We start from the raw sequence: 26,819 nt of genomic DNA on the forward strand, positions 1-26,819 counted from the left end.
TCGCGCTAGGAGTGCTTGCGAGTTGGTGATGCGCCACTGATTTGCAGCTTGTGCTGCAACCCTTTTCCCAGCTGCATCAAACTTGCGGCTCTCCTTGTCCGGAGGTGGTGCGTCGCCTGATGTCTGCGAGTTGGCTCTTTTACGAGCTGCTCCTACGACTACTGAATCTGGTGTCAGTTGTGAGGTAATAAAAGCAGGGTCTGTGGGCGGTGCCTTGTATTTTTTCTCCACCCTTGGAGTTATTGCTCTGCTTTTAACAGGCTCCTTGAAAATTTGTTTAGCGTGCCTTAGCATTCCCGGGAGCATGGGAAAGCTTTGATAATGGCTGTGGGTGGAGGACAGGGTGTTAAAGAGGAAGTCATCCTCAATAGGCTCCGAATGTAGAGATACATTATGAAATTCGGCTGCCCTAGCTACCACCTGTGCATATGCTGTACTGTCCTCAGGTGGTGAGGGTCTAGTTGGGTACGACTCTGGCCTATTGTCCGATACTGGTGATGCATAGAGGTCCCATGCTGCCTGATCATCCTGGCTCATGGTGGTATGAGCTGGTGATTGTGGTGGAGTCTGTGCCGGTGATACATGAGTTGACTGTGGTGGAGAGGGTGGTGGAGTTACCCTCTTTACCACCTTTGCTTGTGGTGGCTTGTCTTGTTGTTGGAAGTCAAGTTTCCTTTTCCTTCTGATTGGGGGAAGAGTGCTGATTTTCCCTGTACCCCTTTGGATAAAGATCCGCTTTTGAGTGTGATCTACCTCGGTAGTTTGTAATTCCTCCTCAAACCTGTGTCTTTTTAGTTGGGAGGACATTGATTGTTCCTCTGAGTAGGAACTGGTTTTTGGTTCGGTTGCCGGGTGTTTTAGCACCGAAACCTTGTCTTTAGTTGTTTTCGGCTCCGACGAGATCTTTCTCTGTTTCGATGTCTTGGCCTCTCGGTGCCGACCATCTTCGGTGCCGCTGTCTCTGTGTCGAGTAGCTTCGGTGCCGCTATCTCGGTGTCGAGCCTTTTCTGCACCACTCTCTCAGTCCCGAGAGTGTTGCGTGCCTGTGTCTCGACCTGAGTCGGATGACTTCGGCACCAGCTCGCCCTTTTTCGGTGCCGATGGCCGGCACCTACTTTATGGGTTATGCCATGGCCTGTTGGCAGTGGCGTCCCCTGGGCTTTGTCTGTTTTTTCGTGTGTTCTTTCTTTCGACGTCTTACTCACGGTTGGTTGCTCTTCGACGTCGAATTCTTCGGAATCCGAATCGCGGATGGAGAAAGTTTCTTCTTCTTCCTCCTCCTCGAACCCTTGTTGTCCTGTCGGCGTGGAAGCCATCTGCAACCTCCTGGCTCTTCGGTCCCTGAGCGTTTTTCTCGACCGAAACGCGTAACAGGCCTCACACGACTCTTCCTTGTGCTCGGGGGACAGGCACAATTACAGACTAAATGTTGGTCTGTATAAGGATATTTACTGTGGCATTTAGGACAGAATCGGAACGGGGTCCGTTCCATCAGTCTCGATGTTGAACGCGGTCGGGCCGACCAGGCCCCGACGGGGGATCGAAAATACCCCGAAGGGTTACCGGAGCTCTTTAAGGCTCGGTGTCGATTTGCCCTAACTATCCCGATACCGAACGAAACAATACCGACAACTTTTCCGTTGATTCTGACTAACTTTCCGACCCGAAACACGGAGCGAAAAGGAACACGTCCGAACCCGATGGCGGAAAAAAAAAACCAATCTAAGATGGAGTCGACGCCCATGCGCAATGGAACCGAAGTGGGAGGAGTCCCTCGGTCTCGTGACTCGAAAAGACTTCTTCGAAGAAAAACAACTTGTAACACTCCGACCCAACACCAGACGGCGGACTATGCACAGCATGTGTATCTGCAGCTACACATGCCACCGAACCATATTTTACCTCCTGCTCCTTACTGGCACTGGCATGCATTCAGCCTCATTCATCTCACAACTAAGCCATGCTTTGGTTCCAAGCACCACAGGCTAACATTGTGAGGGGACATATATGGATGTGTGTATATTGCAGGAACGTCGTGGTCATATATAGGCACCACCCCGGCTTGCTGATGTCAGATTCTTTTCACGACTTTCCATGCCAGCAGCGCAAAGCCATGAAGAACACAGACATTGGTGCACCAGAACTAGGGCCCTGAAAAGGGACTCCCTGTCCGTAGAAATTAGTTCGCAAAGCTGGGAGAATGGGTGGGTCGGTAAGGAATCTGCAACTAGAATATGTCTCTACCAGATAATTTGTTACCGAAGGTAAGTAACTTGGTCATCCGAAAAAGACTTCTAGTTGTTGATTCCTTACCTTAGAATAGATACCAAAGCAATACCATCCTCAGTGAGGGGCTGCGAACTAAGATCATACTAGAAAGTCCTGCAGGACAAAACGGCCAAAATAGCAGTCTCTGCAGACCTAACTGTCCAGGCAGTATTGCTTTGTGAACGTTTACAGAGACGGCCACACTGTTGCCTGGCAGATGTCCAGGACCGGAACCCCGCTTGACACACTGGTTGCAGCAGTTGCTCTGGTAGAATGAGCACGCAAACCCTCAGAGGGTTGGTTCTTTGTCAAAGCGTAGCACATTTTTGATGCAGAGGACAACCCAATGAGAGATGGTCCTCTTACAGGGTGGCCAAACAGAAGTTCAAAGGGTGAGAATCCTACTCCCTTCTGAGGCACCTCTCTGTAAGCGAAAAGCAGACATGGCAGGAGGACATCCCATCTCCTTTTGAGTTTTTCTGGGAGCCCCATGATCATGCCCTTTAATGTCTTGTTGAATCTCTCAACAAGGCCATTAGTTTGTGGATGATATGGTGTAGTGAATTTGTAAGTCACTCCACACTCATTCCACATGTGTTTTAGGTATGCTGACATGAAGTTGGTACCTCTGTCAGACACCACCTCCTTAGGGAAACCCACTCTGGTAAAGATACCAATGAGGGCCTTGGCTACTGCAGGGGCAGTCGTCGACCTAAGGGGAATAGCTTCAGGATACCTAGTAGCATGATCCACTACTACTAGGATGTACATATTTCCTGAGGCGGTGGGAGGTTCTAGTGGACCAACTATGTCCACACCCACTCTTTCAAAGGGGACCCCCACCACTGGAAGTGGAATGAGGGGGGCCTTTGGATGCCCACCTGTCTTACCACTGGCTTGACAGGTGGGGCAGGAGAGGCAAAACTCCTTAACCTTCTGGGACATATTGGGCCAGTAGAAGTGGTTGACTAACCTCTCCCACGTCTTGGTTTGTCCCAAATGCCCAGCAAGGGGAATATCATGGGCTAAGGTCAGAATAAACTCTCTGAAACCCTGAGGCACTACCACTCTCCTAGTGGCACCAGGTTTGGGATCTCTTGCCTCAGTGTACAGGAGTCCATCTTCCCAATAGACCCTATGTGTTCCATTTTTCTTGCCTTTGGACTCTTCAGCAGCTTGCTGCCTAAGGCCTTCAAGAGAGGGACAGGTTTCTTGTCCCTTACACAACTCTTCCCTTGAGGGTCCCCCTGGGCCCAAGAGCTCAACCTGATAAGGTTCCAGCTCCATAGGCTCAGTTCCCTCAGAGGGCAGAACTTCTTCCTGAGAAGAGAGGTTCTCTTTTTGGTGTTGTGTTGCAGCTGGTTTCCCAGCTGACTTTCCTTTTCTCTTGGTAGGCTGGGCCATTCTTCCAGACTCCAGCTCTACTTTTTCACCCTGTGCCTTGCACTGTGCCCTAGTCTTGACACACACCAGTTCAGGGATACCCAGCATGGCTGCATGGGTTTTCAGTTCTACCTCAGCCCATGCGGAGGACTCCAGGTCATTTCCAAGCAAACAGTCTACTGGGATATTTGAGGAGACCACCACCTGTTTCAGGCCATTGACCCCTCCCCACTCTAAAGTTACCATTGCCATGGGATGTACTTTAGTCTGATTGTCAGCATTGGTGACTGGATAAGTTTGTCCAGTCAGGTATTGGCCAGGGGAAACCAGTTTCTCTGTTACCATAGTGACACTGGCACCTGTATCCCTCAGGCCCTCTACACTTGTCCCATTAATTAAGAGCTGCTGCCTGTATTTTTGCATGTTAGGGGGCCAGGCAGCCAGTGTGGCTAAATCCACCCCACCCTCAGAGACTAATGTAGCTTCAGTGTGACACCTGATTTGCTCTGGGCACACTGTTGATCCCACTTGGAGACTGGCCATTCCAGTTTTAGCTGGATGGGAGTTAGAAGTGGTATCTTTCTTGGGACAGGCCTTGTCTCCAGTTTGGTGTCCAGACTGACTACAGTTTCGACACCAGGCCTTTTTGGGATCAAAGTTTTTACCCTTGTACCCAGGATTGTTTTGTGAAGAGGCTCTGGGCCCACCCTCCTGTGCAGGTTTTTGGGGGCCTGTAGAAGACTCTTTACTATTTTTTATTTTTGGTTGTCTCACCACCTTTCCCCTGGGGAGGTTTTGTGACCCCTATCTTTTGGTCACCCCCTGTGGAAGTTTTGGACACCCTAGTCTTGACCCAATGGTCCGCCTTCTTTCCCAATTCTTGGGGAGAAATTGGTCCTAGGTCCACCAGATGCTGATGCAGTTTGTCATTGAAACAATTACTTAACAGGTGTTCTTTCACAAATAAATTGTACAGCCCATCATAATTACTTACACCACTGCCTTGAATCCAACCATCTAGTGTTTTTACTGAGTAGTCTACAAAGTCAACCCAGGTCTGGCTCGAGGATTTTTGAGCCCCCCTGAATCTAATCCTATACTCCTCAGTGGAGAATCCAAAGCCCTCAATCAGGGTACCCTTCATGAGGTCATAAGATTCTGCATCTTTTCCAGAGAGTGTGAGGAGTCTATCCCTACACTTTCCTGTGAACATTTCCCAAAGGAGAGCACCCCAGTGAGATTTGTTCACTTTTCTGGTTACACAAGCCCTCTCAAAAGCTGTGAACCATTTGATGATGTCATCACCATCTTCATATTTAGTTACAATCCCTTTAGGGATTTTCAACATGTCAGGAGAATCTCTGACCCTATTTATGTTGCTGCCACCATTGATGGGTCCTAGGCCCATCTCTTGTCTTTCCCTCTCTATGGCTAGGATCTGTCTTTCCAAAGCCAATCTTTTGGCCATCCTGGCTAACTGGATGTCCTCTTCACTGGAGTTATCCTCAGTGATTTCAGAGTTGTTGGTCCCTCCTGTGAGGGAACCTGCATCTCTGACTATTATTTGTGGAGTCAGGGCTTGAGAAGCCCTGTTCTCCCTAAGTAGGACTGGAGGGGGGGAATTTCCCTCCAAGTCACTATCTTCATCCTCTGTGTTGCCATCCTCAGAGGGGTTGGCTTTTTCAAACTCTGCCAAAAGCTCCTGGAGCTGTACTTTGGTAGGTTTGGAGCCCATTGCTATTTTCTTTAGTTTACAGAGTGACCTTAGCTCTCTCATCTGTAGATGGAGGTAAGGTGTGGTGTCGAGTTCCACCACATTCACATCTGTGCTAGACATTATGCTTCTAAAAGTTGGAATACTTTTTAAGAAACTAAACTGGTTCTAGAATCTAATTCAAACTTTTAACAAACTTTTAAACTCTAAAAGAAATGCTAACAGGGACTAACACAAGGCCCTAGCAGGACTTTTAAGAATTTAGAAAACTTTTCAAATTGCAAAAAATCAATTTCTAATGACAATTTTGGAATTTGTCGTGTGATCAGGTATTGGCTGAGTAGTCCAGCAAATGCAAAGTCTTGTACCCCACCGCTGATCCACCAATGTAGGAAGTTGGCTCTGTATGTGCTATTTCAAAGTAAGGAATAGCATGCACAGAGTCCAAGGGTTCCCCTTAGAGGTAAAATAGTGGTAAAAAGAGATAATACTAATGCTCTATTTTGTGGTAGTGTGGTCGAGCAGTAGGCTTATCCAAGGAGTAGTGTTAAGCATTTGTTGTACATACACAGACAATAAATGAGGTACACACACTCAGAGACAAATCCAGCCAATAGGTTTTGTATAGAAAAATATCTTTTCTTAGTTTATTTTAAGAACCACAGGTTCAAATTTAACATGTAATATCGTGTTTGAAAGGTATTGCAGGTAAGTACATTAGGAACTTTGAATCATTTCAATTGCATGTATACTTTTCAAGTTATTCACAAATAGCTATTTCAAAAGTGGACACTTAGTGCAATTTTCACAGTTCCTGGGGGAGGTAAGTTTTTGTTAGTTTTACCAGGTAAGTAAGGCACTTACAGGGTTCAGTTCTTGGTCCAAGGTAGCCCACCGTTGGGGGTTCAGAGCAACCCCAAAGTTACCACACCAGCAGCTCAGGGCCGGTCAGGTGCAGAGTTCAAAGTGGTGCCCAAAACGCATAGGCTGCAATGGAGAGAAGGGGGTGCCCCGGTTCCAGTCTGCCAGCAGGTAAGTACCCGCGTCTTCGGAGGGCAGACCAGGGGGGTTTTGTAGGGCACCGGGGGGGGGGGACACAAGCCCACACAGAAATTTCACCCTCAGCGGCGCGGGGTCGGCCGGGTGCAGTGTTAGAACAAGCGTCGGGTTCGCAATGGAAGTCAATGAGAGATCAAGGGATCTCTTCAGCGCTGCAGGCAGGCAAGGGGGGGCTTCCACGGGGAAACCTCCACTTGGGCAAGGGAGAGGGACTCCTGGGGGTCACGTCTGCAGTGAAAGTCCGGTCCTTCAGGTCCTGGGGGCTGCGGGTGCAGGGTCTTTTCCAGGCGTCGGGACTTAGGTTTCAGAGAGTCGCGGTCAGGGGAAGCCTCGGGATTCCCTCTGCAGGCGGCGCTGTGGGGCTCAGGGGGGACAGGTGTTGGTACTCACAGTCGTAGAGTAGTCCGGGGGTCCTCCCTGAGGTGTTGGTTCTCCACCAGCCGAGTCGGGGTCGCCGGGTGCAGTGTTGCAAGTCTCACGCTTCTTGCGGGGAGATTGCAGGGTTCTTTAAAGCTGCTCCTTTGGATAAAGTTGCAGTCTTTTTGGAGCAGGTCCGCTGTCCTCGGGAGTTTCTTGTCGTCGTCGAAGCAGGGCAGTCCTCAGAGGATGCAGAGGTCGCTGGTCCCTTTGGAAGGCGTCGCTGGAGCAGAGTTCTTTGGAAGGCAGGAGACAGGCCGGTGAGTTTCTGGAGCCAAGGCAGTTGTTGTCTTCTGGTCTTCCTCTGCAGGGGTTTTCAGCTAGGCAGTCCTTCTTGTTGTTGCAGGAATCTAAATCTTTAGGTTCAGGGAAGCCCTTAAATACTAAATTTAAGGGCGTGTTTAGGTCTGGGGGGTTAGTAGCCAATGGCTACTAGCCCTGAGGGTGAGTACACCCTCTTTGTGCCTCCTCCCAAGGGGAGGGGGTCACATCCCTAATCCTATTGGGGGAATCCTCCATCTGCAAGATGGAGGATTTCTAAAAGTTAGAGTCACCTCAGCTCAGGACACCTTAGGGGCTGTCCTGACTGGCCAGTGACTCCTCCTTGTTGCTTTCTTTGTTCCCTCCAGCCTTGCCGCCAAAAGTGGGGGCCGTGGCCGGAGGGGGCGGGCAACTCCACTAAGCTGGAGTGCCCTGCTGGGCTGTGACAAAGGGGTGAGCCTTTGAGGCTCACCGCCAGGTGTTACAGCTCCTGCCTGGGGGAGGTGTTAGCATCTCCACCCAGTGCAGGCTTTGTTACTGGCCTCAGAGTGACAAAGGCACTCTCCTCATGGGGCCAGCAACATGTCTCTAGTGTGGCAGGCTGCTGGAACCAGTCAGCCTACACAGATAGTCGGTTAAGTTTCAGGGGGCACCTCTAAGGTGCCCTCTGTGGTGTATTTTACAATAAAATGTACACTGGCATCAGTGTGCATTTATTGTGCTGAGAAGTTTGATACCAAACTTCCCAGTTTTCAGTGTAGCCATTATGGTGCTGTGGAGTTCGTTTAAAACAGACTCCCAGACCATATACTCTTATGGCTACCCTGCACTTACAATGTCTAAGGTTTTGCTTAGACACTGTAGGGGCACAGTGCTCATGCACTGGTACCCTCACCTATGGTATAGTGCACCCTGCCTTAGGGCTGTAAGGCCTGCTAGAGGGGTGTCTTACCTATACTGCATAGGCAGTGAGAGGCAGGCATGGCACCCTGAGGGGAGTGCCATGTCGACTTACTCATTTTGTTCTCACTAGCACACACAAGCTGGTAAGCAGTTTGTCTGTGCTGAATGAGGGGTCTCTAGGGTGGCATAATACATGCTGCAGCCCTTAGAGACCTTCCCTGGCATCAGGGCCCTTGGTACCAGAGGTACCAGTTACAAGGGACTTATCTGGATGCCAGGGTGTGCCAATTGTGGAATCAAAAGTACAGGTTAGGGAAAGAACACTGGTGCTGGGGCCTGGTTAGCAGGCCTCAGCACACTTTCAATTCAAAACATAGCATCAGCAAAGGCAAAAAGTCAGGGGGTAACCATGCCAAGGAGGCATTTCCTTACAATCGTCCACCTGGAAATCTTTTGTATGGTTGAGCTAGAACACCAATGCTCTTTTTGGATCCAGATGGTGGAGTCTCTCCTCTTCATGAGATGGATGTGGGGCTGCGTAAAAGGTTGGCAAATTAATAGATTGGTCTACATGAAAGGGTGTGAACACTTTCGGGAGGGAGGAGGCCCTGGTACGAAGCACCACTTTGTCAGGATGGACAGATAGGAAAGGTGGCTAAGAAGAAAGAGCTTGGAGCTCGCTCACTCTGCGAGCAAGTGATGGCAATAAGGAGACCGGTTTTCTGTGTCAAGGGACAATTATGTAGTGTCTCAAAAGGAGCACACACAAGGTACGAAAGTACCAGGTTAAAATCCCACTGGGCATTATGAACAGGGTAGGTGGGAACACGTGAATGAGTCCCTTAAGAAACCTCCTACCGAAGGGAGATTTGAACAAGGATGGTTGATCTGGCGGTCTAAGGAAGGCAGAGATGGGAGACAGGTAGACTTTAAGGGTGCCAAAAGCAGAGCCCTGCTGGGCAAGAGAGAGGATGAATAGTACAACCTCAGACAGATGCAGAAAGGGGATCTGCAGATTTGCTGATAAACCATGTGTAGTAAACTGGCCTGGTGTGTGGTGGACACCTATGGTGTTGGCACCTTATATCAGGTCCAGGCAACCCCTATTAGTGAAGTGCAGACAATGTCTAGGAAGCCAGGGCTCTCTAGAGGTAGCTGTGGATGAGCAACCAAGACTTATCTAGGAGACATGCTGAGCTTATTCAATACCACTAAAGTCACACAGTAAATTGTGACACATATGACAACCACAGAGTGTTACAAAAATAAAGGTACTTTATTATAGTACAACAGACTAGATTACTTACAGACAGTTCACCCCAACTGGATGTAAGTATACACTAGTTATATACATAAGAGCAATCAGCACAGAAGCAACAAGCATTGGTAATACTTAGTGAAAATAGTAAGGGTCCTAGGGGAGTGCCAAACCATATATTAAGAAAGTGGAATGCAAAGTTAAGTCCCCCACCCAAGGATATGGAGTTGTTGGAGGCGAGCTGGAAGAACTAGGAACCCCAAGAGGTGAGTACCTGAGTGACCCCCAGCGACCAGGAGAGCAGAGTTAAGTACCTGGTCTCCCCAAGGAATAACAGGAGGACTCAGTGAAAGGATTGTCCAAGAGCAGAAACTGACTAGAAGAAACCAAAAGGTAGATTCCGGTGTAAGAGGACCTGCAAAAGAAGGGGAGAGAGTAGAGACCGCGAGTGCCAACCCTTCTGTGGATGAAAAACCAGGTCTACGGGGAAAGAAAAAGACCAGCTGTAGAACCCAGGATTGAAGAGGAGTCCTTGGAGTGGGGACGATGGTGTCCCACATCATTTGTCGGGTTGCAGTTGGCCAGTGGTGTTGGGGAACTATCAACAAGCCTTGGCAGATGCAAGAGAAGCACAAAGAGTTCCAGGGCTGAAGAGAACCAGCAAGGCCCAGGGGACTCTACCCGTGAAGGGGAGTCCGGGGTGATCTTCAGCAGGCGGGAGAGCCAACAGAAACAGTTGCAGCCCCAGGCAGCAGGCACAGTAAGTCGCAGTGAGGCCCAGTCAGCACAACTGAGTCCCACGTCGCTGGAGCAGCCGAGAGGACACTGTGCTTGGCAGAAGTAGTAATGGGGGCTACTCGGAGCTTGACGAACCTTGGAGCAGGAGACAAGAAGCCTTGGTAGCTGCAAAAGTTGCGGTGCACAGGGGTACTGTCCTACAAGAATAGGCAAGGGCTCACTGTCTCCCCAGCTGGACAGCTGGCAGAGCGGAACACAAGAACCACTCCAGACCACCACATGGGATGCAGGATTCCAGAGGACAACAGATCCACACAGCCTGACATTGTTGCTTTAGGTGCCTGCCAATTCAGGGGAGTAACTCCTTCCCTCCAAGGGAGATTCCTTCTTGCTTCAAACTGAAGTCTCCCCGACTCCAGAGGATGCAAACCCAGGGAAATGTTGCAGTTGCTGATGGGAGTCAGAGAAACAATATTGCAAAGCGAAGTCGTGGCCAGAGTTGCAGTCTTGTCGATTGCCAAAGAGCCTAGTTCCGGTTCCAGTGACCAGAAGTCGAAGTAAATGATGTAGAGGAGTCATGCTGGAGTCTTTCACATCGAATCTGGGAACTCACCTGCAAGGTGGATTGGTCACCTAGCAAGGTGACCTATCAGGAGGGGGTCTGATGTCACCTGCCTGACCTGGCCACCCAGGTGGTCACCTGGGGGAAGCCCTGGGCAACAACCCCTGGGGTGGTGAAGGATTTGTTTTTGGGGGGGGGGGGGGGGGGGCGGGGGTTAGTTACTCTCCTTTCCTTTGTCCAGTTTTGACCCAGATCAGGCACCGGGGGTCCCTGAGCTGGTGCAAAAAACCTGTTTATGCAAGGAGGACCTGAAATGTGCCCTTCAAAGCAAACCAGTGGCTTGGGAAGGCGACCCTTCCCAGGCTCTGTAACACATTTCAAAGAGAGAGGGTGTTGCCTCCCACTTCCACAGGAAATCCTTTGTTCTGCCTTTCCCTGCCTGAGCTGGTCAAGCAGCAGGAGGGCACAAACCAGTCTCAGGGGTGGCAGCAGCAAGGGCTGGCCGGAAAAACCCAGAAGACTGGTAGGAGCAAAACTGGGTGTCCTCTAAGGAGCCCTCAGAGTGCATGGAATCATACAACCAATACTGGCAACAGTATTGGGGTATGATTCTTACATGTTTGATCACAAACATGCCCAGGTTCGGAGTTACTGTTATGTAGCTGGACACAGTTACAGTACACGGGTAAAGTAACTTCCCCGCACTTACAAAGTCCAGTGCAATGGAACTGGAGTTCACAGGGGCACCTCTTCTCATGCAGGGGTTCCCTCACACACAGGCACCTGCACCCTGCCCTCTGGGCTAGAAGAGCCTACCATAGTAGTGACTTACAGAGACATGGTGCAGTGACCACTGGTGGAAGGGTGCATGCACTTTTCATGCAGGCTGCAATGGCAGGCCTGCAGACACATTCAGAAGGGGCTCCATGGGTGGCACAATACTTGCTGCAGCCCATGGGACACCCCTGGGACACCCCTGGTGCCCCAATACCCTGGGTACCTAAGTACCATATACTAGGGACTTATAAGGAGGCACCAGTATGCCAATTGTTGAGTGCCCGAAAGTCCTAGGCAAACAAATTTAGGGACAGCACAATCAGTGGACTCCTGGTTAGCAGGATCCCAGTGAAAACAGTCTAAGCACACTGATAGCAGACACAAAGTGGAGGGTTAACCATGCCACAAAGAGGGCACTTATCTACACAAACACCCCCTCCCCCCCAACAAAGAACAATAAGACTAACCTTGCCCAGTTGAGTCTTCATTGTCTAAGTGGAAATATCTGGAGAGTCCATCTGCATTGGAGTGGTTACTTCCACATCTATGTTCCACTGTATAGTCCATTCCCTGTAGGGAGATGGACCACCTCAACAATTTGGGATTCTCAACTTTCATGTTCTTAAGCCATAGAAGGGGTGTGTGGTCTGTCTGAACAAACAAGTATGGCATCAGCTTCTTCAAGGCCCAGACCACAGCAAAGGCCTCCCTCTCAATGGCTGACCAACGCTTAATCCTGGAGGTGGAGGGGTGTCAACCTTCTGCTAATGAAAGCTACTGGTTGACCCTGGCCCCCATCATTAAGTTGATAAAGTACTGCCCCTATCCCTACCTCAGAAGCATCTGCCTGTACAATAAATTGTTTGCAGTAATAAGAGCTTCTTCAAATGGGAGCAGAGCACATGACCTGTTTGAGGTCATTAAAAGCTTTTTGGAAGCTAGCTGCCCATAAAACTTTCTTGGGCATCACTTTGGATGTGAGGTCATTTAAATGGGCTACAATAGAGCCATAGTTATTAATGAACCTCCTAGAAGTACCCTGTCAGGCCTAGGAAGGCTCTGACTTGGGTTTGATTTGTAGGGGCAGTCCCATTCAGTAAGGTTTGGATTTTTCTGTGGAGTGGCTAGATGTGGACTCCACCCACCAGGTGGCCCTGATAAACCATTTTCCCTGCCCTATCTGGCACTTTGATGCCTTGATAGTGAGGCCTGCGTTTTGCAGAGCCTCCAATATGTTCCCAAGGTGGACCAGGTGATCCTACCAGCTGGAGCTAAAGACAGCTTTGCCGTCTAGATAAGCTGCACTGAAGCTTTACAGGCCTTGGAGAACTTTGTCCACCAAGCTTTGAAAAGTGGCAGGGGCATTTTTCAGTCCAAAGGGCATCCCTGTAAAGTGATAGTGCCCACTAGAAGTGGAGAATGCTGTTTTGGGTTTGGTATCCTCTGATAACTTGATCGGTCAGTATCCAGCAGTCAGATCAAAGGTGCTAAGATAGTTGGCAGAAGCCAGGGTATTTATTAACTCATCTGCCCAAAGGATTGGATGAGCACCAGTTCTGGTACCTGTATTGAGGCCTCTGTAGTCTACAGAGAACAGAACCTCTCTTTTGCCATTTTGAGAGTGAGGGTTTTGCACCAGGATTGCAGGACTAGCACAAAGGCAGTCTGAAGGCTCAATAACTCCCAAGTCCATCATCTTTTGCACATCAGCTTTGATGCATTTCCTGACCTGATTAGGCAGCCTTGATATTTTACTGTCGACAGGCAGGCTGTCACCTGTGTCAATGGTGTGTTCACACCATGTAGCTTGACCAGGAATCAAGGAAAACAGTTCAGAGAACTGACCTAGGAGAGTTCTGCAGTCTTCCTTCTGTTTCTCAGAGAGACAATCTGCAAGTACAACCCCCTCTTAACGAACCATCGACTGTATTGTGAGAGAATTGGTCAGGGAGAGGGGTCACTCTTCTTCCTGATCTTCAGCAGTGGCCATGAGCCAAGTCATGTCAATCCCATCAAAATAGGGTTTTTGGCGATTCACATGAAGCACCCTGTGAGTGCTTCTAGAAGTGCCAAGGTCAACCTGGTAGGTGACCTCACCTCTTCTCTCTACAATAGTGTGTGGCCCACTACACCCAGCTTAGAGTGCCCTCGGAGCCACACGCTCCAGGACCCACACCTTCTGTCCTGGCTGATAGACACTACAGCCTTCTGATCGTGCCACTGCTTCTGCAGTTCTTGGTTGGCATGAAGATTTTTGGATTCCCTCTTCATGTATTCAACCATTCTAGATCTTAGGCCCAATACATAGTCCACAATGTTCTGTTTTGGAGGCTTCAGAGGTTTCGTCCAGCCTACTTTCACAAGGGCAAGTGGACACCTAACAGGGTGTCCAAACAAAAAGTTCAAAGTGGCTGTCTGTAAGCCCTCTCTCTTTTGAGGTACCTCCCTGTAGGCAAAGAGGAGACAAGGTAACCGGGCATCCCACCTCCTTCTGAATTTGTCTGAGAGTCCCATTAACATGCCTTTGAGGGTTTTTGTTAAACCTCTGAACCAACCCATTTGTTTATGGATGGTAAGGGGTGGTTAATATGTAAGTGACACCACACTACTTCCACATGGCTTTAAGGTATGCAGACATGATGTTTGTACCTCTATCTGATACCACCTCTTTAGGAACACCCACCCTGGAGAAGACCCCCACGAGGGCCTTGGCCACTGCAGGGGCTGTAGTGGTTCTAAGAAGAATGGCCTACAGGGGCTGTAGTGGTTCTAAGACGAACGGCCTCTCGGTATCTGGTGGCATGGTGCACCATCACCAGTATATATCTGTTTCCAAAGGTTGCTGGAGCGCTCAGGGGGCCAACAATATCCACCCCAACCCTCTTAAAGGATACCTCAATACATGGCAGTGGAATTAAGGGGGGCTTTAGAGTGACACCTGTCTTGTCACTAGCTTTACAGGTGTCACAGAGCAACAAAACTCCTTGGTGTCTCCAAACATGTGGGGCCAGTGAAAGTGAGAGACTAGTCCGTCCCAAGTCTTGCTTTGCACCAGATAGCCTGCAACGGGAATGTCATGGGCCAAAGTTTACAGGTACCCCCTTAATTTCCGACGGATGGCTAATCTCCTGGTGGCACCAGGTTTAGGGTCCCTTGCTTCTGAATAAAGGAGGCTGTTGTCCCAGTAGACACTATGGGGACCACTGACATCCCCTGCTTCCTGTGTTGCAGCTTGCTGCCTTAAACTTTCCAGTGTAGGACAGGATTGCTGTTCCAAAGTGAGTTCCTCCCTGGTGGGCCCCCATGTACCCAAGAGCTCAGCTGTTTCAGCTTTAATCTCCTCTGGTGTAGGTTCCGCACAAGGGGTAGATTTCCCCCACCTCCCTCAGGAGTGGGATCCTCAACTGGAAGTATGAGTAGGGGGTAACTTTTTACCCTGCCTGCTTTTCTTTTTAGGAGCCTCCTGGGCCATTGTCCCAGGCTCTCTGCTCTTCTTGCTTTTTGGCCTGTGCTTTGGTCAGGGCAAAGATATGCCCAGGGATGCTCAGCATTGCTGTATGGGCCTCCCACTCCACTTCAGCCCAAGCTGAAGTCTCCAAGTCATTACCTAGCAGACACTCCTCTCTCCCTCCTCCACCCTCCCAAGCTAAAGTCAACAATTGCCATGGGGTGGCACTGAGTGTTGTTGTGAGCATCAGTCACTTGGTACATGTGACCCAGTAGGTGTTGCTCAGGTGACACCAGTTTTTCAGTCACCATTGTGACACTGGCACCAGTGTCACTGTAGGCCTTAGCCTCTAAACCATTTATCAAGAGATGCTGCCCGTCCGTATCCATAGCATCCAAGCTCGCCAGCAGGTAGGGTGGCAACATCAATGCCACCCTTGATGATGAACACAGCCTCAGTGGTCTCCCTGACTAGCCCAAAGCCTACTACAGTCCCCAAGGTAAGCCCAGTTACACTTTTGGACTGACTACTATTACCACTGTTATTGCTACTGCTGGGGGCACTAGGTACAAGTGGTATTGGTAGAAGGCTTTGTGCTCTTTTTAAGACAGGTGCTGCCACATGCCCTATGGCCTTTGTGTCTAAATATGCAGCACCAAGGTTTCTTGTGGGCAGAGGAAGAGGACTTAAACCCACCCCAACAACAGTTTTCTGACGAAGAATCTTCTCCCTTGTTTTTGTCCCCCATCCTTGTTCTGATTCCTTCCTGAATCCTTCTTCTTGTGGTCACCTCTTAGGGAGCTTTCCTACCCACCATGGTGCGGACCCATATGTCTGTCTTCTCCAGTTCTTGGGGAGAGATCAGATCAGAGTCCACCAGGTACTGATGCAGATGATCTGAAATGCAATTGATAAGAATGTGCTCTCTTAGATTTGGATTGTATAAGCCCTGATAGTCACTCACTTTGCTTCCATGCAGCCAGCCTTCCAGAGCTTTAACAGAGCAGTTCACAAAATCTATCCAATCCTGAGAGGGCTCCTTTTTAGTCTCCCTGAATTTAATTCTATACTGTTCTGGGGTCAGCCAAAACCCATCCAAGAATGCATTTGTAAGTGCTTGGCATCTTCTGACAGTGAGGAGTTTGTTTCTGCCTTTGTCAGAGAAGGAGAGCCACAAGCTTGCTGCCCACTGTCACTGAGGGACCTTCGGTATTTTACAGGCCCACCACTTGTGGATGTCATCTCCCACCTTGTAAGATGGGACTATCTTACTCATGTTCTTAGAGTCACTTGAGTCCTCCATGACCTTGGTGTCCCCGAAGTTATTGTTGCTGCCACCATGGGGAGCTAGCCCCAAATCCTGTCTGTCCCTCTCAAGGCCTCCTTATCTAAGGCTAACTAATACAGTCTCAGTTTGGCGCCCTCCAGCCTCAGCTTTCTGAATTCCCGGTCTAGAGAATCCTACCCTGAGTTGAAGGAGGTTCACTGTAGTCTGGAAGTGGGAGATGACAGCCTAGAGTAAGCTCGCCTTCAACAGTCAGTCATCGAGGTAGGGGAAGACAAACTCCTAGCCTGCGCAGATAAGCTGTGACGACCACCAACACTTTCGTGAACACCCAAAGGGCGCTGGTAAGGCTGAATGGGAGCACAGTAAACTGAAAATGCTTGTAACCTACCACGAACCGCAAGTAACATCTGTGGGCAGGCAGGATGTGAGTGTGGAAGTAGGCATCCTGTAAGTCCAGAGCTACCATCCAGTCTCCAGATAGGACCTGAGCTAGAGTGAGCATTGTGAACTTCTCCTTTCTGAGTAAGAGTTTGAGGACCCGGAGGTCTACGGTAGGGATAAGACTCTTTTACTTTTTGGGTATCAGGAAGTAGCAGGAATAACAACCACAAACAACTTCTGGCACAAGGACCCTCTCTATGGCTCCTTTGGCTAAGAGAGGTGCAATGTCCTCGCGGAGACGTGCCAAGTGATCCTCCGGTATGCAATTGTAAGATGGTTGCATGGACGGAGGGGTAGTCTCTAAGGGGAGGGAGTAGCCCCTTCAGTCTAATTGCAAAACCCACCTGTCTGTCATGATAGATTCCCAGTGGGGCAGGTTATGGCGGATCCTGCCTTCAACTGGACCAGGATGGAGCGACAGACTAGGAGGATTTGGAGGCTGCAAAAGGGGCAGTGGTGGACTGGGGCGGACTGCTGGCTTCCTGATCCATGAGCACGTGGGACCCCATGCCAGTAGAATAGACACAGCTGGGTGCCCCATAAGATGTGAAAAGCTGACTTTGGGGGGGGGGGGGGGGGTTGGATTGTGTTGTTGACAGGAGCCCCTGTGCTGGGTCTGTCAAAGAACTCGACCTAACAATCAAAGTCAGTCAAAAAACAACTGAGGGTAGCTCTCTCCGGATCTGTGTGTAGGATGGAACGGAAAGAAGAGAACTGACGTCAGTGTGCGCTGAGGAGGCGCCTATATACAACAGCAACATCATCATGGTGAACATGACACCAACAGCGCATGTGGAGTCGACCGACACCATCTGACAGTGCGCAAGGGTACTGCTCAAAGAGAAATTTCCGGATCCAGACTGAAGTCTGGGGGAAATTATAGGGTAAGGAATCTGCAACTAGAAGGCTCTATCAGATGACTAGAATGTGAAAACATGTAAAGCATGAGGAGAAACATCAGGGTGAGAATAATTCATTAGAAGGAAGGGGTGGAATTAAACTCAAGCTTTGCAGCTGAAGCATGGAGAGTAGGAAATCAGGCAAACACATGAGAAAATGCAGTCAAAGAAAGCTGCAAAGGACAAAGTAGTAATTCAGTTAGCTATAAAAAAAAAGAGGAAACAGCAAGGTGTCAAACAGAGAACAGCACAAGCAAGTGATAAAAGAAAGGCAGAAGGAGCAATGGAGAAGGTGAGCCAGAGTGCGTGGTAGTAGGAGGTAGAGGAATGCCACAGTGAGCGGCAGACAAGGAGGGGAGAAGACAAGACAGAATGAGGGAAGACGACCAGTCAGAGCCAGGGCAGGAAAGCATCAAAGGGGAAAGTCCGAGAGCCATAGGTGAAATAGATATGAAGAATGAAAAGCAAAGAGAGTCAGGCAGGCCAAAACACAAAGAAAGCTACAGAAAGTCAGAGTGCTATGCTCATTCACAACTAAAGCAAAAAAACATGAAAAAAAAAAGAAACAGATTGTGTTGCGATTGGGGAGTGAAATCAGAATCATAAACAGTAAGAAAGTTTAATATGCTAAATAATATAAACATCAATGCAGATGATAGAGGAGGATTATGAAAAACACACAAATGTGGAAATTGGGCTAATGACAGAAAGAAGGAGAGCCAAACACAACATAGGCAGAAAATAAGAATGCAAAATGTAATTTGGTGAAAGAACCACCTAAGGAGATAAAGGCAGTTCAATTACCAGAAGTCTGAGTCTGAGCTGTCTGGAGTCATGTACTCTTGGTCTGTGCCATTGTGTAATGTGGGAGACGTCCTGTGTTCCATCATTGTGCAGTCTGTGGATTTGCTTGAACTCTGTAATAATGGCCAGCCATCTCTGTCATTACTGTCTGGTCTGGAAAAGGGAGAGAAAAAAGTAAAGGGATAAAACCTGTGAAATTGGATGGGAGATTGTTCCTTCCTCTTTTCCACAGAGCAACACCATTCCAAATAAAGACAAACCAGTTATCACTTACATCTGCTTGTCCTGCTTAACATCAATGTTCTAGCTTCTTCATGAATATTGAGGTCCATTTCGTAAAGACAGTCTTTAAAATGCAGTTGGAATATTTAGGGACAAGATTTGCTCAACTGCAACGTTCCTGGCCTTTTACAGTAAAAGACCCTCTGCTACATAAATTGTAAAAAGCTGCAAATCAAGATTCCTTGGTCAAGGACAAAGACCTCTCCAGAATAAAGATTGAAGCTGGGTATCTGAAGCATGACATTCTAGCAGAAATGGGTAGGTGGTTATTTGTCTTGAGGAGAACCCCTGCAGTAGCACAAAAGGTAAACCTGGGAGTGCATGTTCAGACTCAGACTTCTAGTAATTTAACTGTTATAAACAGAGCTCTGTGTTTAGGAGAGGCTTCAAAGAAATCACATTAAGATTTTTTTAAAGGCCAAACTTGGTTTATCTGTAAAGTACCATGGCAAGCCAGAGAGCACGTCCCAAGATATGCAGTATCCCGAATTCCTGTATTGTCTACCTCTTCTTTAACAGTTTCGTCTTAAACTGTGTAGAAAACACACACTGTGTAAAGTGAGGACAGAACTATACTACATCACCACTTTAGGCGAACTCGCAAACATTTTTTGGCTATCACCAATTGGTTTGTCATGTTCTAAAGGTTACATAATAGATACGAGTCGTCACAGAATGGCACATAGACACTAATACACAATTCTGTGATTTACTTTAAATCGCTGGCTTTGTCTATATGCAACAAGCCTACTCTAAGTCGTATCTGCACATGTTTTACTGCAGGCCCATCTTATTACGCATGCTTTGCACAACATTCGGAATTCTAACAGAACAAGATTTAAGTGCAGGCAATGTTTTACAGCAATACACAGTAAAATAAACTAGAACCATCACATTAACTTTTTTTTTTAAAGTCTTGGACAAAACCTCAAAATACAACCAAGCGTAAGCATGATTAACAGTAATCAAGTTAGAAATCAAGAAGAACAGAAAATCAATCACCAATTCATGTTTTTTCATTTTTCTTCATCCTAAAAACCCATTATTTAGAATACAATTCTGACTCAATGTTTAAAAAATTGCAAGAAATTGATTTTGGGTCGAAGAAGACCAAGCGCAAATGTTCAGGAATGCAGCAAACAGAATCACTTCTTAGACCAGCATGGAAATTATTACAGGATGGTGCGAGGACTGGGTGCTAAGTAATACAAGGAGGGGCTTTTCAGCAAATATACTACTCAGGTTTACAAATGATATAAGCTTAAGATGTAAGTGACAATATGAGTGCTGGGTAGAAAGCATTCTGGAGTGAAGATACAGATTACACTTGGTCATGCAAGACTAATACATTTGAGGTCTAACGCTGAGGACAGAGAAGGTGGCAATGAGTTTGATCCTATTTACCTGATGTAAGGTTATATACTATACACTTGCTTTTATCTCTGTTTGAAGAACTGACTGCAGATTTTTTTATTCAGGTGGTACAAAGCGTTTGGGAGGCGGGACAGTCGGAGTTTTAAGGACTTTAAGGGAGAACCAATCTTGTAAAATAACAGATGCAAGATACTGTCAAAGCTTAGGGTTGATATGGAGAATCCAGTAGGAAACCAAGCTGGTACAAAAGGTGCCTGCATGTCATGGCAAGTCAACAGGCGATACAGGAAGCTTTTTGAACAGTGAAACCACTTTCAGCAAAAACACAACCCAGACATGGATCTGTTATGAGAGATGTAACAATTTGGCTTTATTTGGGCACACTAAAGAGCAAAGACTGGCAGAACTTAGGACACCATAGTAACCAAAATTGAAATACTTCAAAGAAAGCTAGGGCAATGACAAAGATGATGCAATCAAATGGGAGACTTTTTTGGTAGTCATAATAGGCCACTGTATTAAAACTGCGTAGGTAGGTATAGGTGGAAGATGGGAAATTTAGTGAGAGGCGAAGTATGGGATTTATTCTGGGGAAAAAAAAATTGTGCAGACTCTAAACAAACGTAAAGATATTGGAGTAGTCAAAATACATGAGCTACAAACAAATGTTATGAGATAAAATACGGAGACCTTTCAAAGTTGATTAAGAAAAAGGAGTCAAACTCTTACCCTTAAAATAAGAAATGAAAAAGAGAAACAATTTACACAACTTACAATAATTAATTTTAAATAATTACAGTTAATTTGTGCATAATACCTTGTACCCAAGTCATAGAAAAATATTTGCAGAAAGTAAAAAATAGAGAAGTTACCAAGGGAGAGAAGGCAATAGTACAGCTTACAGAAATAGTACAAATTTCTGGGCTTAAGACAGTTTCTCGGTTGAATGTTACAAAATGTTCAGTAAAGTAAAACTATGGGTGTCAAATATGAAAACTGTATAACCTTCCAACCATAAATTAAATCTGTGGTAGGCACATGTTTTGGACAGCTACGCACTTGAGTTTAATTTCAAACTCTGCAAGAAGTCGGTGGTCCAGGCCCTAATAACCTTGAGAGTGGACTATGGAAATGCCCTGTAACTAAGACGTTCCGACTACCTGATCCATAGACATCAGGTGGTCCAGAACATGACAGCTCGCTTTAGTCTTAGCCTATCTCCCACACTTACACGCCCCTCCACTGGCTCCCAATAAGGAAAAGAATCATGCTCAAAACACTAGGCCACAAGGCACTGTCATACAGGCACAGGCTACATCAAGAAAAGACTCAGCTTTTACATCCCCTCGAGAAATTTACGGTTCTCAGACTAGAATCCCTAAAATTCAAAGGACTAGAGCGGGGTGGGGTGGGGGGTTGATGGGTGCAGGGGGTGTTGTTCCTTCTCCCATCTAGGGCCATAAGCATGAAAAAAGCTCACCCTCAAGATACGCTCAGTGGATGCGATCTCGCTGTAAAATAAAAATAAAAAAGCTGAAAACCCGCCTTTTTTTTTTTCTAGCAGGAATAGACAGTCCGACTTTACTCTGATGTGACCTATGAGCAAAGCTCTGGGACACTCCTTGGAGTAGCTGCGTGCTATACAAGTCACATTCCACTTCCTCATTCATTCATTCAATGTGCTAGCTCTTGAAAGTGCAATTTTATATTCAACTGTCTAGCAAGTGGGAAGCTGTCGCATTCACTAGGGACACACTGACAGTGCCCATCTCCAATAAAACTGCCAACATATTGGCAGACTCAATTGTTTATTGTTCACTGTCTGTGCTTGATATAGATATTAAAATTCAGGGTGAAGTCATCACTAACCGCATTCTGTACCACATGCCACAAGTAGGTAACTGCGACCAGAACAGGTTTATTTCATGGAGAAGTAGTTCAGCTAACGTCAAGCAGTTGTTCCAAAAGTTAAGAGTGAACATCAATGACCAGCAGTGTCTAGTTGAGAGTAGTGCTCAGACTCTTGAGATGCTGAGTAGCAACAACTGGATGTCTATCACTATTCTATTTCAAACCGACAGCCAGAGGTCATACACAACAGGAAGCTGAGGAACCTTGCAAAATCCACAGGCACAAAACAGGGGTGGTGGTTATCACCCTTGATCTTTGCCTTAGTTGTGGAGCAGTTTGTCTCTACTGTAGGTGCGTAACAGACTAGAACAAAGATGCAGCACAGCATCTCTTTGTAAGCTTATGGCCTGCAAATCTTTTTGAATAACGTGAACATGGGTACTGGACCCTAAATGATGAAACTAACACGAAAGTGGCCCAATTCTGAAAGCAAACTTGTGAAATACCAGTATCTATCAGATTCCTCTATCAGATACATACAGATAACACCAGTGAACATATGTCAGCACTCTCTGCATAAATGATATAGGAATCCTCAACTTTCAGATATTTAGGCATATAGTTCTACAAAACAATGTTGGGTGCAAGAAAGCCGATAAGGTAAAGACCTGGAATCTGAACTGGAGTCTCCTAAAATCAATAATGGGCAGGATTGTCTTGGCAAAAATTATGGTGTTATCAAGACTACTACACTTCTTTGGAAATCTCCCAACATTACTGACATTCTGGATATGAAGGGAGCTTAATGGAATGCTTACTGAATTGATAAGGAGAAATGGGAAATGATGGCTGGGTTACAAAATTTTAAAACTCCTGCCCACAAAAGGGAGCATGCAATTGCCTGTTTTTGAACTTTACCACTGGGCTGGCCAAAAGCACTGGATCGCAAAACAGTGTGCCAGACGCTTAGGAAACAAAGATGGTCTTGGCTGGCTGGCTGGGCTAAAGAAGGTGCGCAGCAGAGGCTCCTCAGGGTAGCCCTGAACTGCTAAATGCAGAGTATCAGAAAAGCAAATGTGATAATCACCAACACTGATGCAACTCCAGTAACAGGCTTCCTGGGACTTGGAGTTGAATGGATACCGGCCTGAAGTTCGGTAGAAAATGGCATTGAGGAGACCTGTGCGTCATCTGAAGGGTGAAACAGGTTCTTGGCTTCTAAACAAACCTGCCTGTCAGTTCCTAACTGTGAGAAAGTAGCTTTATTAGTTGTGGTCAATGGTAATCCACCACAAGTAATAAAGTCACCAAGGTGTTAGGTACAGTCAAACGTTTAAATAATTTAAACCTTAGCTATGGCTCCGAGGTGACAGGCTTAACTTCACAAAAACAGGTGAAGCATTTAGAAGAACCAAAACAGTAAAAAGTTTAGCACAACACAATAAAAATACCACTCCAATTTATCAATACAGAATAAAATGTAATTATTAAAATGATGCCAAAACAAACATCCAGTAAAGGGCACCAGAGATAAAATATTGTTTTGGTTTTGAGAGGAAATAACACAGAGAAGCGCAAACTACCAATTGTGGTCAACAGTCAAAGTAAACCGGGCCCAAGGTGCGATTTGAGGGTTGTGGGGATGAGGCTATGGTCGGGTTCAAAAAATATTTACGTTTGAAAAAGTTTTGTAATCCCTAATCTAAAAAGGAATTTTATCTGAGAAAGCCTCTTCTTCAGGCAGAACAAACATGAAATTCAGCCTGATGCCATGGGATGGCTAGTCAGATACTTTCAATGTCTGTCCCCTTAAAGCTCTGGAGCAAAAGGTTTTGCAAAAGTTCATACTTGTTTTGCTAACCAAATACTCCTGCGAACACCCAGGACCCCATGGGAACACTTAGAGACTATCCTGGTATCAGGTAGAGGGCAACAGCAAAGTTCAGTCCAGGTCCAGTTGAAATTAGACAAGGGCAATTTTGCTTTAGCCTTTTTGATGTTCCTAGAGCCACCCAGGCAAAGAGATTGTTCTGCCCTTGGATTTCAAGTGGAAGAGGATCCAACCTCATTAGGTCACCGTCACAGGTCACAGATGCAAAGTGCAATAGGTCCAGTCCATTTGCTATCCTTTCACATGTCCAGCAGTGTTCTGAGGAAGGCTAAGTGAGAATCCAGCTTTGTAGGGTTCACCAGCATGTGTAAGTGGCATCCTAAAAAATTTCTTGTCCCTCTCGGATGACTAAATTACTGTCTCCAGGTCCTGGCCTACTTATATTTACAGTAGTACTGAAGGTCTTCAGCTATGCTAAACGTGGGCTCTGAAGGCTGGGGGTGTGAGCGGGGAGTAGACTGTGTAAACCAAATATTAACCCACATCTACAAATAAAATTCAGCTCTAATCAGGCTCTGTATCCACAACAAACCCAGAGTTGACAGACATCTGGTAGAACAAAAGCAGGGTCCTTGAGCCACCAGATAAGGGATACACAAGAACTGTCTTGGTTTCCCGTTTGCTCCATCTGAAGGGTGCAAAATATTTAGATGTGATTCAGACAGACCAGCCAGCATTTGACACTGTGGTGTCAAAGGAATGCCCATAGCCCCACCCTGCAGATTCTATTGTCCTTAGAGGAGTGATCTCTGCCAATTAAGGGCAGCCTACTGTGCTCTCCTCAGAGGGATTTGACATCTCTTGATATTGGAGTACTTCTTTCTTCATTAGCACAAGAATTAAGCCATTATAGGACTACTAGAGGATACCAATAATCCAATCCACTGCACCACATTTTAAACGACCCCACTCCAATCCCAGAGGACAGCCCCTTGCTTCCACATCTGGTGTTACAGATAAATGAGATTTCAAAGGCAAGGACTCTGAGGGAGTGCTACTAAAGGGCCGTAAACCCATAGGAGCTACTGCAATTAAGGGACTCATCCTTACATAACCTTTGCTGTTGCCCTCTGGCTGAGAGTCTAAGATCCCTCCACAGAGGTCCTGCAGTCCTTAGAAGTGTACACCTTATGGTTGTTTCTGCAAAAGACAGAAGTTTGTAAACGTAGAAAAAAACAATCCACAGTTCCAGGAAGACCTTTGGGAACAAGTATCCGACTAATATTTCCACAATGTCAGATTGAATTTCACCTTTGTCTCGACAAGACTTCCAGGATTTCCGGAAAAACAAACAAGTTACATTCAAGCTTGGACTTAAACATTTTTCAGTATGATATCTCCAAAGCTCCAAAGAGACCAAACTGGTTCAGCAATCAGTATCATAGCAGCAGCTACAATTTCCGCAGCTGCGAATTCAGTGAGGATGTTTCTTCTCAAAAAGTCCCTTTTTGCTTTGACACTTAAGACATTTTATTGCCTTTCTTCAACAAAGTGACAGACTCCTTTTCTGAAAAGGGAACTTTTCGACTGCAATGCTTTTCAATTCGATAAATCCACTTGCTGTATCTGTCCAGAGCTCCATCGCAGTCAACCTCAAATCACACCTAGGTCCTGGTCTACCACTTCCATATGCTATCATTGGAGATATGTGCTTTTTGGCATTATTTTCACTAAAATCTTTAACAATTTAAATCTTTAGTTCCCCTTACAGGAGTTTTGTAGTTTTGGTCTTATGTTATTGAAATTCCGTCTCTTCATTTTAAAATTAGTTGCGTTTCATTCTTTTGTGTGACTTTCTACTGTGAAATCACAGCTTAAACTTTACACATTGGCTTTGAATTAAGCCAGATTATACATTGTCAGGAATCGACCACAGACCTATTTTATTCATTCTGTCTGACAGCTAGCAGGTGATGGCCTTATCGTTTGAGGTGGAATCTTGTCTACCTCACATAATCAAATTTCCCATCAGGAGTATAGTTCTTTTTTGGCTTTTGACGATTGTAAAGAAATGCTCTCTAGCTCATTTGTAGAAGCTGGCATACAATCTCTTGCTCACTATGCTCCATCACCCAACTAACTCTTTCTTGTCAAAAGAAACACAAAGTCCTGTTCAGCTAAAGCTCCTGAGAGTGAGAATGCTCCTTTCTACACTACCATCCACACAATAAGCAGTCCTTCCAACAGTACATCCACCCACATTTGCAGGCCCCTTTGCATCTTTGTGTTACTGGCAGATCAAACCTGAATTGTGCCTTTTGTGTATGATAGAAAAAAGGTGAAGTAAATAAACAGTGAATACATTTTGAAAGCAATGCAATAACAATGGTAGGCACACTGTTCTAGTGCCAAATGTTTTAAACACTGATAATCACTGTTTTTAAATATTTGAGAAAACAGAACTAACAAAAAAAAAAAAAATGTAATTGAAAACTGAAAACCCTTATCATACCTATGTAGTGCAGTTACTTTGTTTTTGTTCTTGTCCACTGTGCCTGTGGATGGCTGAAGAAAGTTTGGATTTAGCTTGTACAATTCTTGTAGCAGCTTCTGTTCATATTCTTGATGTTTGCCCGCCTATCAAAAGAAAAGGTAAAAACATAAGAAGCCAATTGCACAGGTGATTGGTTCCCCCCAAAGACATCAGAAAAGCTATTGACAGATTACTAGAGTGAATGCGGTGTGACACCAGACCTGCTGCATTTGTGTTTACAGGTGACCAAATCACCTAAAATGGTAACTGTTCCAGAGATGTACAATGCAGTCACAAAAATAAGTATCTTACAAAAGTTACTGCCAAAACAGGGTAGATAACTTCAGTATTACTGTGAAACCTGCCACAAACTGTACTGCACAGCAGGAAATTTGCTTTTTGTAAACTTTAGTGGTGCCCTAGACAGAGCTACAGTAAGATCTGGGCATGCTCATAACCCTACTATACAGGTACACGCAAGAGAAAGCCGAACACTGCTCTTAAAATTACCTACTCCGTTACAAAGAATGAGTACGGAATAAAGTCAGAAAAAAGATGTTCAGTTTAGGAATCAGAAGGGTTCAAATAATCTGTATTCATAAAGACCCGAACCACAAACTACTGTTTTAAAGAGAATTTTAAAATCACAAATCCAGTTTTAGAAACATTTTAAAATATGACAATTGTTCTACGAACTGACTCCCTACAACAGCAATTTCATTTCATCA

General features: G+C 46.3%; 1 protein-coding gene across 6 annotated transcripts in view; it reads right to left on the reverse strand.

The window, feature by feature from the left end:
- CNOT4 (CCR4-NOT transcription complex subunit 4) overlaps positions 1-26,819 on the reverse strand; it is a 534,336-nt gene that overhangs the window by 229,101 nt on the left and 278,416 nt on the right. For 3 of the 6 annotated variants that reach the window (XM_069227948.1, XM_069227950.1, XM_069227952.1), the window contains exons 7-8: positions 26,071-26,195; positions 18,221-18,373 (exon numbers count right to left, since the gene is read on the reverse strand). In XM_069227948.1, the coding sequence (XP_069084049.1) occupies positions 18,221-18,373; positions 26,071-26,195 (278 nt within the window). The remainder of the gene's footprint in view (positions 1-18,220; positions 18,374-26,070; positions 26,196-26,819) is intronic. The other 3 variants (XM_069227951.1, XM_069227949.1, XM_069227953.1) reach the window with 1 other exon arrangement.

The sequence above is a fragment of the Pleurodeles waltl genome, chromosome 4_1 (genome assembly GCF_031143425.1).
Source record: "Pleurodeles waltl isolate 20211129_DDA chromosome 4_1, aPleWal1.hap1.20221129, whole genome shotgun sequence".
Classification (NCBI taxonomy): domain Eukaryota; kingdom Metazoa; phylum Chordata; class Amphibia; order Caudata; family Salamandridae; genus Pleurodeles; species Pleurodeles waltl.